The 17,363-nt window shown below is 42.4% G+C and overlaps 1 protein-coding gene across 5 annotated transcripts in view; it reads right to left on the bottom strand.

Moving 5' to 3' along the window:
- KSR1 (kinase suppressor of ras 1) overlaps positions 1 to 17,363 on the bottom strand; it is a 313,042-nt gene that overhangs the window by 58,838 nt on the left and 236,841 nt on the right. For 3 of the 5 annotated variants that reach the window (XM_069757807.1, XM_069757806.1, XM_069757805.1), the window contains exons 1-2: positions 3,399 to 3,483; positions 2,187 to 2,270 (exon numbers count right to left, since the gene is read on the bottom strand). In XM_069757807.1, coding sequence (XP_069613908.1) covers positions 2,187 to 2,270; positions 3,399 to 3,436 — 122 coding nt within the window. In that variant the 5' untranslated portion in view covers positions 3,437 to 3,483. Of the gene's footprint in view, positions 1 to 2,186; positions 2,271 to 3,398; positions 3,484 to 17,363 lie in introns of those variants that run through there. The other 2 variants (XM_069757808.1, XM_069757809.1) reach the window with 1 other exon arrangement.

Here is a 17,363-nt window from a genome sequence, read left to right as displayed (position 1 = left end):
GTTAGATCCTGCGTTTCAGATAAAATATATTTTGAAGATCTAGCCAAACCATTGGCAGAGACAAGAGGAGCCTGATGTTGTCCCCCTCCAGCTGACTTAGGGTATGTGCCCACAGTCAGTAATAGGCAGCGCTTTGGACGCAGCACATGTCCACACCGTCCAAAGCGCTGTCGGCTTTTGAACGCAAGTGATTCTGCATGTGTTCATTGAGCCATGCGGAATCACTGCATCCAATACATTGTACGGTTGACATTTATCTTGTGGAGACTGAGCATCTCTGCAAGATAAATAGACATGCTGCGGTCTAGAAAGACGCGCCGCATGTCTGTCCCCACAGGCGTCTCAGCAGTAGAGATGAATTTGTTCGGGTTCCCTCTTATTCGGCAAGCTATAGCGCTTGCTGAATAAGCTGCAGAGGAAACCTTGGTTCCTGGATCGTGCCAGCTGATTAGTTGATCGGCGCCGCAGCTGCATTTGTCGCGACTGTTTGACAGGCACAACACATGCATGGAGAGTCCAACAAACAGGCTCTGCATCCAGGACTGAAGCATCGCCACATGGGCCAATAAAGAGCACCTTACAGCTGCCTTATGGAGTGCTTCATGAGGTTTGGTACGTGCCTATGAAGCTTTGCACCCTACTTTTACTGTGCTGTGCTAATTTTTTCTTTTTTCATTTTTACTAGAGATGTCTCAAAACAGCTGTAGTATTCTGGGCATGTGCAGTGCTGAAGTGCGGATCTATGAAACTGATAGCACAATGGATGACCATCCATTATTATCCATAATGAGAGTTCTGTCGGCAGTTATTTGGATTGTTGTTTGTCTGTCCAAATAATGGAGTGGATGCAAAAAGAGTACATTGTGGGAAAAAAGTTTCAAATGAATGGGTCAAATAAGTAAACATTATATTTGTTTTTTGTGTCTCAAACGAATCAGAAAAATGGAAATCCAAATGGAAATGTGAACATAGCCTAACTGGGTATAAATTTGATGATTTACAGTGCATAGCAGGGCGTACATAGGGCGTAAAATCCGTATAGGGGCCCTCTGCAGTCCAATAAAGGGTCTGCTTTAAAGGTGGAAGTGGCCCCTCATCTCTTGGGCCCTTGTGTGGCTGCACAGGTAGCACTGACAGTATGTCCACCTCTGGTGCAAAGTATGAAATACATTGCATATCCTATACATTACATATACAGACCAGCGCAGCAGTTGCATTCCCAAGTTTATCACTATGCTGGTCAGTATATTCAGTGTATTGATGATATCATCTCAATATGTGACTATGGTCCCCCCCCTTAATAAAGATGTTATTGCCTGCTATATCATGACACCTGAAGGAGAATGTGTGTAGCCTTTGCATCTTTCCATTCACAGACATCAAAAATAATGCAGAATTTAATTTATTTAAAGGGGTTGTCCAACATTGGGAACATTTTTTTTTCTGGAATTGAATGGATAGGGTGCTAAAATCATTTTTTTTGTGTAATAGGTCTCATTTAAAAAGTTTGCATCTTTTACTTTCTCTAGCCTCTGTGTTGAAGTGTCAATCGCTGGCTGCAAAATGACTTAAGTGAGAATCCATCAGTGAGCTTGTTCAGATTATCTGGCTGAACTCCTCTCAGCTGATTTATGGCCACAGACAACATCAAAGTTGAATGCACAAGAAACAAAGGACCTATAGAAGCAAAGTTGTGCAAAATTTCCAATGAAACCCAAGTGCAAAAATTTTGCCTAAATTCAAGTAAAAAATCAAATTGTCTCCAAATGTAGCCAGATCCTTTAAAGCATGCTACAGATGTGCATAACGTTTTAGATTTAACATGGATACGTTTTATCAACAAGCCCGGACTACCCATAAAGCACAATATTTAGTTATATAATTCAGTTCCATAGTCAAGTATTGTCATTCTTGGTTCTTACACTACAGAGAGGAAGAGAGATGAATGTGTACTGACATGTACTGCTGCGAACAAAGTCAGGTGATGAAATATACTGCTCAGAGCAGACTAACTGGAATAGCATGTGTTATCCGAAATACACACAATGGAGACAGGCATGGGGAACCCAAGAGACTTCACTGCTGCACACAAAGAACTATGGCACCATAACACATGTAGAAAATGAGAATAAAAGCCATCATGGAGTGGACATGCTCTAAACCACACTGATCCCTGTGTAACTTACTTGCAGTGTTTACATTTGACCCCAAACATCATATTCTTTTGACAAACGTGACACACTTGCGACAACCAAGATTTTGTAGAAAATCTGTTAAAATAAGCAATAACATATCAATAATAAATGTCAAGTCCAAGCAAAAACAGCAGATTCATTTAGGTAAATACAAATCTAGAAGTCCTAGAAATAAAAAGCGCAAAAGGGAAATTTCACATTGCACTCAAACCAGTGTTATTGAATGAGGCAGAGCAGGTCTAGGATTTTGTTTTCACGCTGATTCGGCAGCGATTGCGATTGGCAGCGTATCTTACAAGTCGTGCACCCATTATGGTCAATGGTTGCATAGAAAACATGGGACTGCACTCGGATGTCATCTGAGTGCAGTCTGATATACGCCAAGACAGGCAATGGAGGAGATGAAGAGCTTAATCACCCCTTCTTCTCCTCACCTGTATTCTGAATGTGACCCCCGACCTTACGCTGTATTTCCTACCTAGCAGAACCCTCTCCTGGCTGATTGACAGGTCGTTAGCTGCCGTATACCAGAATAAACGACCTGTCAGTCAGCCAGGGGAGGATGCTGCTAGGTAGCTAGTGCATCATCACGCCCTAATTCACTTCTAAACTGAACCGCAAAGCATTATTTCTTATTTGGGATTATAAAGGGATTGGCTGGTTCATTTTTACAAAGCTATACAGTCATAAAAATGGTATGCAGGGGTGGGGGAGAGCTTAAAAGTGGCTGACAGGTTTCCTTTAAATTTGCAAAAAAGGGAAAATCTATTCTATAAGCAACTGGGTGGTCACTGCAAAAGACAATCAGTGGAATTCATTAGTTGATTTTTTGTGCATGTACTTTTGCATGGAAAAGTCACAAATTATGGCACGATTAATTAGAAAAAATCCTAAAAATAAATTCTAAACCTTTTATGTTTTCTTCTTATATCGTCGGCATGTGCTTGAAAGAAAACGTGTCAACTACAGTTTTTTTTTACTATATTTATAATGTGACTTTTGTTTTCTATATATAACCTCTAATTGACTGTATATCTTGTTTTAGCTCATTACGTTTTTAGCTTTACAACATGTTAAGCAAAACAAATTAAAATGAGAAAACATGATTTAAACATTTCCTTATGATACAATCCTAGTCAGATTTCTCAGGCAACAATGACTGAAGTAGAAAAATTTTGGAATGGAAAAAGTTGTGAATCATACCTGTGAGTTACCGATAGACCTATATCTCGCCGTACCATCTGTGGTGACCCATGAGGAACCTCTGAAAAGATCGATATGCAAGAATATATGTTTATACGTATACTGAGAACTGGTGTGGTTTTATGACATAATACTTCATTGCCACATAAATGAAATCTGTCACCAGGTTTTGCTATGTAATCTGAAAGCAGCATGATATAGGAGCAGAAGTCCTAATTCCAGCGATGTATCACTTACTGGTCCACTAGGAGCAATTTTGATAAAAATCAGTTTTCTCTGCTGCAGTTCTCCAAATGCTGAGCTCTGTATAAACCCGCCCAAGCCATTGATTGACAGTTTTCTGCCAATGTAAAGTGTACACAAAAGCTCCTAATCATTGGAGCGAGTGGGGTTACACAGAGCAGGAGGACTACATGGCACAAGATACCGTAACTAGTCCTCCGTTGATTATCTCCTAGCAACAATAACAAACATCCTAGTAAGTGACACGTTTCTGGAATCAGACTCTCAGCTCCTGCTGCTGCCGGATTAGAGAACAAAAACCTGCTGACAGATTCCATTTAAGGTTGTAAATAAAAAAGGTTCTTAATATTTCTGTTTCTTATATGAGTATAGAGATTTCTGCAAGCCCCAATAAGATAACTGGCGCAATTTACCCCAAGTACATAAATATACCCTAAAGGTACCGTCACACTGAACGATATCGTTAACGATATCGGTGCTTTTTGTGACATAGCAACGATATCGTTAACGAAATCGTTATGTGTGACAGCGACCAACGATCAGGCCCCTGCTGGGAGATCGTTGGCCGCTGGGGAAAGTCCACCACTTTATTTTGTCGCTGGATCTCCCGCTGACATCGCTGAATCGGCGTGTGTGACGCCGATCCAGCGATGTCTTCACTGGTAACCAGGGTAAACATCGGGTTACTAAGCGCAGGGCCGCGCTTAGTAACCCGATGTTTACCCTGGTTACCGTTGTAAATGTAAAAAAACAAACACTACATACTTACATTCCCGGTGTCTGGTCATGTCCCCCGCTGTCAGCTTCCCGCACTGACTGGTGAGCGACGGCCGGCCGTAAAGCACGCTGTGCAGCGGTGACGTCACCGCTGTACTTTACAGTCGGCGCTCAGTCAGTGCTGGAAGCTGAAGGCGGGGGACGTGACCAGACACCGGGAATGTAAGTATGTAGTGTTTTTTTTTTTACATTTACAACGGTAACCAGGGTAAACATCGGGTTACTAAGCGCGGCCTTGCGCTTAGTAACAAGATGTTTACCCTGGTTACCGGGGACCTCGGGATCGTTGGTCGCTGGAGAGCTGTCTGTGTGACAGCTCTCCAGCGACCAAACAGCGACGCTGCAGCGATCAACATCGCTGTCGGTATCGCTGCAGCGTCGCTGTGACGGTACCTTTTCACAACAACCTTTAATGCTCCCTAGCATCATTATAATTAAAGCGGTTGTTCCATGAACAATGTCCATTTTAATTAATAGATCTTAGAATAAAAATAAGTTTTACAATTAGATGTGTTAAAAAAAATGTTCCTGTGCTGAGATAATCTTATATACGCAAAACAAAAGAGAGTATACAGACAGGACATCTTGAGCCCTGTTGCATGGTGTTTGGAATCGATATACATTTTGATTCTTTCTGTGAGATAATTTTTTTTTAAACAGGCAGACAAGTCTTTAACCTTATAGGAACCAGCAGCTATGATCCCGTGGTGCAATGTCTGTATACTCTCTTTTGCTTCCTCCCTTGCCCATGTGCTGTGGAATGATCAGCCTTGTTCCTGTACGGTCAGACACAGCCATTACACAGTACACAGCAGGGGCACATTTATTAGACTATCTCAGCACAGGAATTGGTACAAATGCAATATGATTTTTAATCGGATTGCATTTGTCCGATTTAATCGCAAGTGCGAGCGAGCCCCAAAGCACCACTCCAGGTTTTTTTCATGTCACCGCTGGAGTGGTGCTTTAAATATTAGTCCCCTGCCACCTGTCTGATACTTACCTTCTGGCTTTAACGATTGTTTTCGCCATCAGTCCCAGTGTTTCATGGGACTTTTCCATACAAGTCTATGAGAGCCTTGTTCCGGACTCATTCTGGCTTTCATATACTTGCATTGAGAACTTGTGACGTAATTTATAGCTTCCGGACAGTCAAAAGCTGCACTCAAAAGAATGGCGCCGCTGGACCAAAGCATTGCCGAAAAACAGTGAAGACGCTGGAGGGGGAGTATAAAACTGGGGGCAGAGGGCTTACATTTAAAGCACCAATCCAGCGCTGAATAAAAAAAATGCTGCAGTGGTGATTTAAAGTGTACTTTGTTTGTGGGAAAACCCCTTTAAGTAACTGCTCAACAGCACCAAAATGAGACGGCTTGATGTGGACAGCATAGGACACATCATCCATATCAATGAGAAGCAAAGAGGCTTAATTCCGATGCCTACAATGGGCATGAAGATAATGTATCACCTGTGCGGGAAATTGAGCACACATTTAGAAAGATCTTCATAGGGTGAACAGAGTAACATCAATTTAAGCAGAGAAACCCGATGTCAGGAGACATTCAGAGACATCATTGAGACCATAACTTGAGCCCTGTAGCATGGTGTTTGGAATGGATATATGTGAGGGTCTCAAATCATTTTTATGATTGTGAAATTTCAGAACTCCCATAACAGTGAATTCAGAAAGACACATAGGAACAATTACCTCTGAATTCCTGACTAGTGATGAGCGAGTGTACTCGTTACTAGGGCTTCCCCGAGCACGCTCTGGTGGTCTCCGAGTATTTTAGCGTGCTCGGAGATTTAGTTTATGTTGCTGCAGCTGCATGATTTGCGACTGCTAGACAACTTGAATACATGTGGGAATACCCTAACAACCAAATCTCCGAGCATGCCAAAATACTCGGAGACCACCGGAGCATGCTCGGAGACACTTGAGTAAGGAGTATACTCGCTCATCACTATTCCTGACATGTGACAGGGTTCAAGATGTTGATCCCACTGTTGGGAACCGTATTCCTAATACATTTATGGCATACCCTATCAATATTCCATAAGTGTCCATGTCCGAGATAGGATAGTGCTTTTAGGCTAGGGCAACCATTAGCACAAACTGCATCATCCAGGGATCCTTCCAACGATACAGTTTGCTCAGCAATGCCTACCTCGCTGCTCAGTGGTCAGTGTGCGGACGCCTACATATTCTTCACTGGGTGCAGCAGAACATTTCTACACTCATATTACACTTTTGCCAAATTGACCTGAAAATAAGTAACCATTTACTAAAGGTGAATAAGCTATAACCAAATATCAGACCCAAAAGCACATGTAATACATTATAATATACAATAAATAGATTGGCCATAAAAGCAATACTTTCATGTAAATTTGTCATCCACAGAGTCACAGTCCAAGCGCTTACCAAACCTGAAAGACACAAGAACAGGTGTACAAAGTCAGATACTGGAATTCACGGACAGGGATTGTACAAAAAGTCAAAATACTAGACAACTAGAAAAATAAGTTGAAACATGTTGTTACTGCCAGTCACGTGGTCTGAAGTGGCAGCTGCTTGCTCGTCTTTTTCCCCACATAAATAGTGGCACATAAAAGCACAAGCACCTTTCCTTTGAATCTGTGATGCCACCAGTAGATGGAGGCATCCAGTTTGCATTAACATTTAGGTCAGAGACCCACTTGCTCCTTCACATCCCAAAAAATAACCAATAATGGAAGACTAAAATCAAACCGAGTTTGTGTCAGCCAATTGGTTAAATCCCAAAAAAGGCACTGACTGCCAGCAGCCTTCACCTGATGCCCCCTGCTGGAAGAGGAAGCCAGGAGACTGGTAGGGGTGTGATCAGTTGTTTATTTGGTTAGGACCATTATGGCACCATATAGAACCATTTTTAGGATGGAATCCGATGCAAGAACATTGGGTGAGATATGCTAATCACCCTCGGCTCCTCCCTGCTATGTGTGGGTAGTGTCAAGCTACTGTGTTCCGGTACTCTCACATGACAGGATCAGAGCACAGCTGCGGAGGAGATGGAGAAAATTATTTCCGATGTTTCACTCACACCCATAGACTTATAACCCCTTAATGACCGCCAATACGTCTTTTAACTGACCTGAGATATAAGAGCATAGCCTCCCCATACAGATGACAATCCAGCATCTGTCGGCTGTACACTATAGCTGACAACTTGCTGCACCAGCCACGATCAGTATTTGCACCTTCTAAATCTGTTTAACCCCTTAGATGCTGCTGTCAATAGTGACTACATCATTATAAATGGTTAACAGAGTGTGGGGGCTTCTTCTTTATCCCAATTGTTGCCCTCAGATCATGATTTTGTTGTCCTGATGTTTGCCATGGCAATTCATGACCAAATAGCGGCCTTAGAGTCTGACGGCTGTAGTAATCTGTTTAGAAGTTAGCAACATTTAGGTGGTAAAAATACACATTTTCATTTCTGTCATGCCACTTTGCATTAATTCCTGTAAAGCACCTGAAGGGTTAATAATCTACCTGACAGCAGTTTTCAATATGTTTAGGGGTGCTGTTTTTAAAATGGTATCACGTTTGGGGGTTTCCCAATATATGGGACCCCTAAAGTCACTTCAAACATGGATAAGTCCCTAAAAAAATAAATGTGGTAAATTTCTTTGAAAAAATGAAAAATTGCTGCTACATTTTTAAACCTCCTAAAATGCTAACAAAATAAAATAACATTTTACAAATGGTGCTGATGTAAAGCAGACATGTGGGAAATGTTATTTATTAATGGATTGCTGTTGTATGACTATCTGGATTAAAGGGATAATCATTCAAATTTAGAAAATTGCTAATTTTTTAACATTTTTCTCAAATTTTTTATATTTTTTTATAAATAAACACAAAAAATGTTGAACTAAATTTACCATTATCATAAACTATAATGTGTCACGAAAAAAACAATCTCAAAATCACTGGGATTTGTTGAAACGTTGCAGAGTTATTACCACATAAATTGACACTGGTCAGATTTCAAAAATTTGGCTCGGTCACTAAAGGGTTAAGGGTGTGAGTGAGCCGAGTCTCGCTGCAAATTGTAGCATGCTGCCATTGTTCTCTCATGCCGATGAGAAAATAATTGCAGATGTGATCTACCCCATAGAATAACACTGGACAGAGTGCTTAGCCAAGTTTTATCGCATAGCACTCGGGCGTGCTATACGGTAGTGTGACTCCGGCCTTAACCCCTTAATGACAGCCAATACGTCTTTTAACTGACCTGAGATGTAAGAGAATAGCCTCCCCATACAGGTGACAATCCAGTAGCTGTTAGCTGTCCACTATAGCTGACAACTTGCTGCATCAGCCACGATCAATGTTTGCACCGTCCAACTCTGTTTAAGGCCGGCGTCACACTTGGCGTAAGATAATACGGTCCGTATATTACGGCCGTAATACGCTGTAAAGTCCCCAAAAAAGTGGTCCGTAGCTCCTCCGTAGGCAGGGTGTGTCAGCGTATTTTGCGCATGGCATCCTCCGTATGTAATCCGTATGGCATCCGTACTGCGTGTTTTTCTCGCAGGCTTGCAAAACCAACACACGGCTATACAAGGGATCCATGTGTTAAAAAAAGAAAAAATTATATATATATATATATATATATATATATATACACTGTCCATATATATATATATATATATATATATATATATATATATATATATATATGTGTGTCATTAGACACATATATGTATATATATTATTACTTCATACAGCGCTAGATAGTTTTAAAGCCGGTAATTCAATTACCGGCTTTTGCTATCTCCTTCCTAAACCCGACATGATTTGTGACATGGTTTACATACAGTAAACCATCTCATATCACCTTTTTTTTGCATATTCCACACTACTAATGTTAGTAGTGTGTATATGCAAAATTTGGCCATTCTAGCTATTAAATTAAAGGGTTAAATGGCGGAAAAAATTGGCGTGGGCTCCTGCGCAATTTTCTCCGCCAGAGTAGTAAAGCCAGTGACTGAGGGCAGATATTAATAGCCTGGAGAGGGTCCACGGTTATTGGCCCCCCCTGGCTAAAAACACCTGCCCCCAGCCACCCCAGAAAAGGCACATCTGGAAGATGCGCCTATTCTGGCACTTGGCCACTCTCTTCCCATTCCCGTGTAGCGGTGGGATATGGGGTAATGAAGTTAACCCAGGCGCTCTCTGCTGGTTGTCCTCATATGAACTCGAGCCTGGGAGCTTTCTAGGAAAGTTCCCACGATCTAGGGACAACCAGCAGAGGGCGCCTCACCGCAAATGCAGGTAAATATAGGTCATTGACCTACATTACCTTCATTCCCCGGGGTTTTGCAGCCACTAACAATGTTGCATTAGCAAAGCTCGTGGCTGCAAAATATTTTAACCCCTTCAGATGGATTTACATCGTTGGACATTAAAGATCTTCGGAAGGTAAGGATATTGTTGGTTTATTATTTTGACTTTGTTACAGATCGAGGGTCTTCAGTGAGTGGATTGAGCGTAGAATAAATTATTACAACAACCTTTGTGATTTTTTTCATTAAAATAATTTTTAATAATGTGTGTGTTTTTTTTAACCCTTTACTACTATTGGATTAATAATGGATAGGTGTCATAATTGACGCCTCTCCATTATTAATTTGGCTTAATGTCACCTTACAATAGCAAGGTGGCATTAACCCTTCATTACCCCATATCCCACCGCTACAAGGGAATGGGAAGAGAGTGGCCAAGTGCCAGAATAGGCGCATCTTCCAGATGTGCCTTTTCTGGGGTGGCTGGGGGCAGGTGTTTTTAGCCAGGGGGGGCCAATAACCGTGGACCCTCTCCAGGCTATTAATATCTGCCCTCAGTCACTGGCTTTACTACTCTGGCGGAGAAAATTGCGCGGGAGCCCACGCCAATTTTTTCCGCCATTTAACCCTTTAATTTAGTAGCTAGAATGGCCAAATTTTGCATATACACACTACTAACATTAGTAGTGTGGAATATGCAAAAAAAATGGGGATATGAGATGGTTTACTGTATGTAAACCATGTCTCATATCATGTCGGGTTTAGGAAGGAGATAGCAAAAGCCGGTAATTGAATTACCGGCTTTAAAGCTATCTAGCGCTGTATGAAGTAATAATATATATACATATATGTGTCTCACTGACATATATATATATATATATATATATATATATATATATATATACCTATTCTATGTGTCCACATTTATTCTACCTATTCTAATGTAAGCTGTCAGTGTGATTTTACTGTACACCGCACTGAATTGCCGGCTTTTCTCTCTAACACCGCTGCGTATTTCTCGCAAGTCACACTGCTGGTCCGTGTGTAATCCGTATTTTTGGGGCTTCCATAGACTTTCATTGTCGTTTTTTTGCGCAATACGGTGACAAACGCAGCATGCTGCGATTTTCTACGGCCGTAGAAAGCCGTATAATACTGATCAGTAAAATACGGCAGATAGGAGCAGGGCCATAGAGAATAATTGTGCCGTTTGTTTTGCGAGTTTTACAGACGTATTTTCTGCGCTCTTACGTCCGTAAAACTCGCAAGTGTGACGGCGGCCTTAGCCCTTAGATGCTGCTGCCAATAGTGACATCATTATAAATGGTTAACAGAGTGTGGGGGCTACCTATTTCACCAAATTGGTGCCCTCAGATCTTGACTTTGTGGTCCTGATGTTTGCCATGGCAATTCATGACCAAATAGCGGCCTTAGAGTCTGTCGGCTGTAGTAATCTGTTCAGAAGTTAGAGACATTTAGGTGGTAAAAATGCACATTTTCATTCCTATCATGCCACTTTGTATTAATTCCTGTAAAGCACCTAAAGAGTTAATAAACTACCTGACTGCAGTTTTCAATATGTCAGTTACATTCTATGGGGGGCTGGCTGCATTACATTCTATGGGGCTGTGCTGCATTACATTCTATGGGGCAGTGCTGTATTACATTCTATGGGGGCTGGCTGCATTACATTCTATGGGGGCTGTGCTGTATTACATTCTATGGGTGGCTGGCTGCATTACATTCTATGGGGGCTGGCTGCATTACATTCTATGGGGGCTGGCTGCATTACATTCTATGGGGGCTGTGCTGTATTACATTCTATAGGGGGCTTGCTTCATTACATTCTATGGGGGCTGGCTGCATTACATTCTATGGAGGCTGGCTGCATTACATTCTATGGGGCTGGCTGCATTACATTCTATGGGGGGGGGTGTATTACATTCTATGGAGTGGGCTGATTACATTCTATGGGATGCTGTATTATATTCTATGGAGGGGCTACATTATATTCTGTGGGGGGCCGCATTATGCTCTATGAGGGGGCTACCATATATTATATATGCAGGGGCTGCATTATACTATATGAGGGGGCTGCATTATATTCTCTGGGGGGTTACATTATACTCGGGGGGCTACAATATATTCTATGACGCCATTACAGTTGAATGCAATGATGGATGAGAGAGCGTCTGCTGTCGCTCCCTCTCCCATCATTTCCCGCTCTGCCTGTGACACTGCAGGTGCGCAATGACGTCATATCATCGCGCACCTGCTGTGTGTCGGGCGGGCAGACTGCAGCTGCTGAGACCGGAGCCGGGAGCAGCGCGGGGCACGAGGAGAGGTGAGGAGAGTGTTTTTTTTTTTTTTTAAATATATCAATGAGTGATAACTGGATTGTGGGGCTATTGGGGCTGGCTGCATTACATTCTATGGGGGCTGGCTGCATTACATTCTATGGGGGCTGTGCTGTATTACATTCTATGGGGGATTTATTACATTGCATTGGGGCTGGCTGCATTACATTCTATGGGGGCTGGATGCATTACATTCTATGGGGGCTGTGCTGCATTGCATTCTATGGGAGCTGTGCTGCATTACATTCTATGGGGGCTGTGCTGTATTACATTCTATGTGGGCTGTGCTGCATTACATTCTATGGGGGGCTGGCTGCATTACATTCTATGGGGCTGTGCTGCATTACATTCTATGGGGCAGTGCTGTATTACATTCTATGGTGGCTGGCTGCATTACATTCTATGGGGGCTGGCTGCATTACATTCTATGGGGGCTGGCTGCATTACATTCTATGGGGGCTGTGCTGTATTACATTCTATAGGGGCTGGCTGCATTACATTTTATGGGGCTGGCTGCATTACATTCTATGGGGGCTGGCTGCATTACATTCTATGGGTGGCTGGCTGATTACATTCTATGGAGGCTGGCTGCATTACATTCTATGGGTTTTCTGGCTGCATTACATTCTATAGGGGGCTTGCTTCATTACATTCTATGGGGGCTGGCTGCATTACATTCTATGGAGGCTGGCTGCATTACATTCTATGGGGCTGGCTGCATTACATTCGATGGGGGGGCTGTATTACATTCTATGGAGAGGGCTGATTACATTCTATGGGATGCTGTATTATATTCTATGGAGGGGCTACATTATATTCTGTGGGGGGCCGCATTATGAGGGGGCTACCATATATTATATATGCAGGGGCTGCATTATACTATATGAGGGGGCTGCATTATATTCTCTGGGGGGTTACATTATACTCGGGGGGTTACAATATATTCTGTGGGATGGCTGCATTATACTCTGGGGTGGCAACATTATACTGTATGTGGGCTGCATTATACTGTATGGAGGACTATGGGGAATACATTAACCTATATGAAGAACTATGGGGTGCATTATACTATGGGAAGTGAATTGTACTACATGGATGACAATGGCGGGGCATTATACTATATGGAGCACTATGAGGAATGTATTATACTATTTGGAGGACTGAGGAATGTATTATACTATTTGGAGGACTGAGGAGTGTATTATACTATATGGAGGAATTGCAGTGTATTTTAATATATGGAGGACTATGAGGCGTGTATTATACTATTTAGATTGTGAGCCCCGTCGGGGACAGCGATGATAATGTGTGTAACCTGTAAAGCGCTACGGAATATGTTAGCGCTATATAAAAATAAAGATTATTATTATTATTATTATATGGAGGACTATGGGGAGTGTATTATACTATATGGAGGACTGAGGAGTATATTATACTATATGGAGGACTGAGGAGTGTATTATACTATATGGAGGACTGAGGAGTGTATTATACTATATGGAGGACTGAGGAGTGTATTATACTATATGGAGAACTGAGGAGTGTATTATACTATATGGAGGACTGAGGAGTGTATTATACTATATAGAGGACAGAGCAGTGTATTATACTATGTGGAGGACTGAGGAGTGTATTATACTATATGGAGGAATTGCAGTGTATTTTAATATATGGAGGACTATGAGGAGTGTATTATACTTATATGGAGGACTATGGGGAGTGTATTATACTATATGGAGGACTGAGGAGTGTATTATACTATATGGAGGACTGAAGTGCACATTATAATATATGGAGGACTATGAGGTGTATTATACTAAACAAGCAAAATGTTGCCTATTCATCGAGTGATTGGATTGTTTATGTGGGAACAGAAATCCTTGTTCTCAGCAGCACATCGCCGGTGTAAACTGTAGATGTGCTGCTGATAACATGATGCTGTATGGGGACAGATTGATCTAATTGTGATTGTTCTGTTCCCTTCATTCTTTCTCAAGTTGGTGCAAAGAGGCCAGGAAACAAGGAAACGACTTCAGTATTGTCGATCACACTTGTTTAGTGGCCTGAGATCAGAGCATGTAAATACAGCCGAAGTGCTTCGCAGGGAGACCAGGCAAGGATGATAACAGTTGTAGTTAGCACCCGGTGCCTGGGAATAGCGCTAACTCTACTGCTTTTCCCAGCCACCAGAGCATTAAATTCTGGTATGTGTAATAATTTTTAGGGTTGATGTCAGCTGTGTAATGTCAGCTGCTATCAATCCCTGGTGTAAGTAATGGAGAGGTGTCTATCAGACACCCCCACTACTAGCCCAGACCTGGCGAGACCCAGCGACTCTGAAGAGCGGAGACGGTAGTAACAATACCGCTCTTCACAGTCGCCGAGCGCAGCGCAAGACCCGGAATATCTGAAGAGCGGTGACATTACTGATGTCACCGCTCTTCAGAGTCACCGGGTCTCGTGTTGCACAGCAGAACCAAAAGTGGCTGTAGGCAAAGTTTATGGAGCATCAGAATGAGGTTCCATAGCCTTTGGTCGTCTCAATCCCTTCATTATCTACGAGATCCAGTTATGTAGGTAAAGTAGCGGCTTTTCTTGGTACTGCAACTAAAAGCCATAAATAGGACCGAGCTGTAATGCTGGATACAGCTGTGATTATATGTTATATAGTAGTGATACACTCCGCTCACTTCTTGTAACCTACAAGTGTACAAAGATATCATACAGTCACCATGTGACAAGTGGACCTGTGTAACTTCAAATGCCAGGGCTGAATTTTAGTCCCAGTCCAGCCTTGCAGGTGAGTATGATGTGACAGCCGCCACTCCTGCCCCGCTGACCCCTGGGACAAAGACTCGAGTATAAGCCGAGTCTTAAGCTTAAAAAAATGGGCTGAAAAACTTGGCTTATACTCGAGTATATACGGTATGTTAATTGTGTTGTTTATTGGGGTTGTCACATACCTACCAGACTTCTATACATTTTATGGTAAATAAAAAGTAGCACAAAAATTACCAAGAAAAAATAAGCCCTTGCACGACTTTGTTGACAAACAAATTAAAAACACATGGCATCTTGGAAATGGGATGAAAAAGACTATATAAAAAATGAAAATGGCTGCAATGGAAAGAGGTTAAAAGCTATGGATACCTTTGGTTTTTTTTCTACTTGTTAGTGGTTAACTCAAGTTAAGAAAAAAAGTTGCACTAAATGTCAGATTACAATGTTCATTTATTTTCAGACCTCTCATATGCAGTTTACTACCTGCACCTAGTTTCAGACTTTGCTGTGGATATGTATCTCCCAAAGAGGCTGGAGTCAGATGAGCGTATGTTCTCTCGTGTGACAGAATTGGGGCCGATTATGCAAATGACACTCGGCTAAAACTCTGTCAAGAGTTGGATCTCGAAGGATCATAACACAAGTGCGGAGGAGACGGAGAAAGTAATTTCTCCATCTTCTCCATTACCGACATCCGCGGAAATCGGACTGCACTTGAATGACATCCGCGTGGAGTGCAATGTTTCACATGCACCTGAAGACTTGTATGGGTAGGTGCGATCCGATTCTTAGATGCACTCACAGCATGATGCAATTGTTTTGTCATGCCAAATCGACATGAGAAAACAATCGCAGATCTGAGCTGCCTTGTAGTACAAGGCTATGTGCACACATTGCGGATTTTGCTGCGGATCATTGCGGATAGGCTGCTGCGTATCTGCAGCTGTTTTCCATGCGTTGTACAGTACCATGTAAAACTATGGAAAACAAAATCCGCAGTGCAGATGCTGCGGAAAATACTGCGTGGAAACGCTGCGTTGTTTATTCTGCAGCATGTCAATTCTTTGTGCGGATTCCGAGGTGGTTTTACACCTGCTCCTCAATAGGAATCCGCAGGTGTAAAACCGCAGGTGGAATCCACACAAAAACCGCAGGAAATCAGTGCGTTTTACCTGCGGATTTTGCAAAAACGGTGTGGAAAAATCTGCACACGAATCCGCAACATGTGCATATAGGCTAATCCTGATCCGAGTGCTATGTGATGTTTTATCATGTAATTCGCTAGTGTGAATGTAGCCTAATACATGGGATTTGAGGTATGTGTGTCGAAGGTAATGCTGCTCTCACTTGTTTGGATAAACAAGCACAGTTCAATTTCTATGTTAGTTTCTATATCTGTAGCTCAAAGAGGGATCTTCTGTGCTGTCTTAGGTCTTCTGCTTTCCTATCTAAACTAGTATCGGCTTGTATGAATTCCCCTCCCTGAATGCTTTCTTTCCTCTCCATGCTCTTATCTGCCATATACAACCTCTTTTACCTCCCTGCTGCTCTCTTCATCAGGGCTCGTTCATACATCTATATTTTCGGTCTGAGTGCTGTCTGTGAAAAAAAGTGGATAGCACTCGGACAGCTGTAGATGAGCAATTTTTTTCACTGACCTAATCAGAAGTGAAAAAACTCACAGTATGCACTAGCTTCTACCACAAATTGGTTGAGACTAGAGATGAGCAGTGTTCGAGTCGAACTGTTCACCAATCTCAAATTCGAGCTGTTTTGGGCGGTGTTCGAGTCGTTCAACGAACCCGAACAATTTGCTTAAAATTCGGCTGTTCGAGTTTATGTTCGATAACTGTTCGTTCACCAAAAATCTTGCTTGATTTGCACATTAAAACTGTTTATCATTGTTAATAGACTGTTTCAGTGTATAGTGGGCGGGGGATAGATCTGTGCTGAAATAATGCCGATCTCCATTTTTTTTCTTTCCCGCATTTACAGTGGGGCGGTGCAGTCTCTCAGCCTATCAGCAGTGCACACACACACGCAGCAATGTGCATGTGATGCACACAAGCAAGGGCATGTGTCATTGGCTGTGTATGTCACATGTCCTTGCCCTATAAGAACCAGCCATTTGCTCCGTCGCCACCATTTCCTCACTGCTGCAGCTTAGTGTTAGACGGCACCGCTGCTGCTGTGGCCGCTATACAGACAAAGAGTGTTTTTTTGGAGCGAATTGTCAGAGAGATAGGTTTAGGGAATCAGGAGGAGTCGGGACTAGTTGTAATATCAGCCCTTTTCAGGGTAGGTTACAGCAGTTAATAGCACTGTTTGCCAGGCAGGTCTGTGCCAGTGCTGTGCAAGTGTTTGTCACAGCAGTTGGTGTAATCTAGCTCAGCCAATCCTTTTGGGCTAGTAGCATTGTTTGATAGTCATCTGAGTAGCCAGCCTGTGAAGCTAGCTACACAGCCTGTGTATC

Source organism: Ranitomeya imitator, chromosome 3 (genome assembly GCF_032444005.1).
Source record: "Ranitomeya imitator isolate aRanImi1 chromosome 3, aRanImi1.pri, whole genome shotgun sequence".
Classification (NCBI taxonomy): domain Eukaryota; kingdom Metazoa; phylum Chordata; class Amphibia; order Anura; family Dendrobatidae; genus Ranitomeya; species Ranitomeya imitator.
Note: the sequence above shows the minus strand (reverse complement) of the source record. Positions and strands in the feature narration are given on the sequence as shown.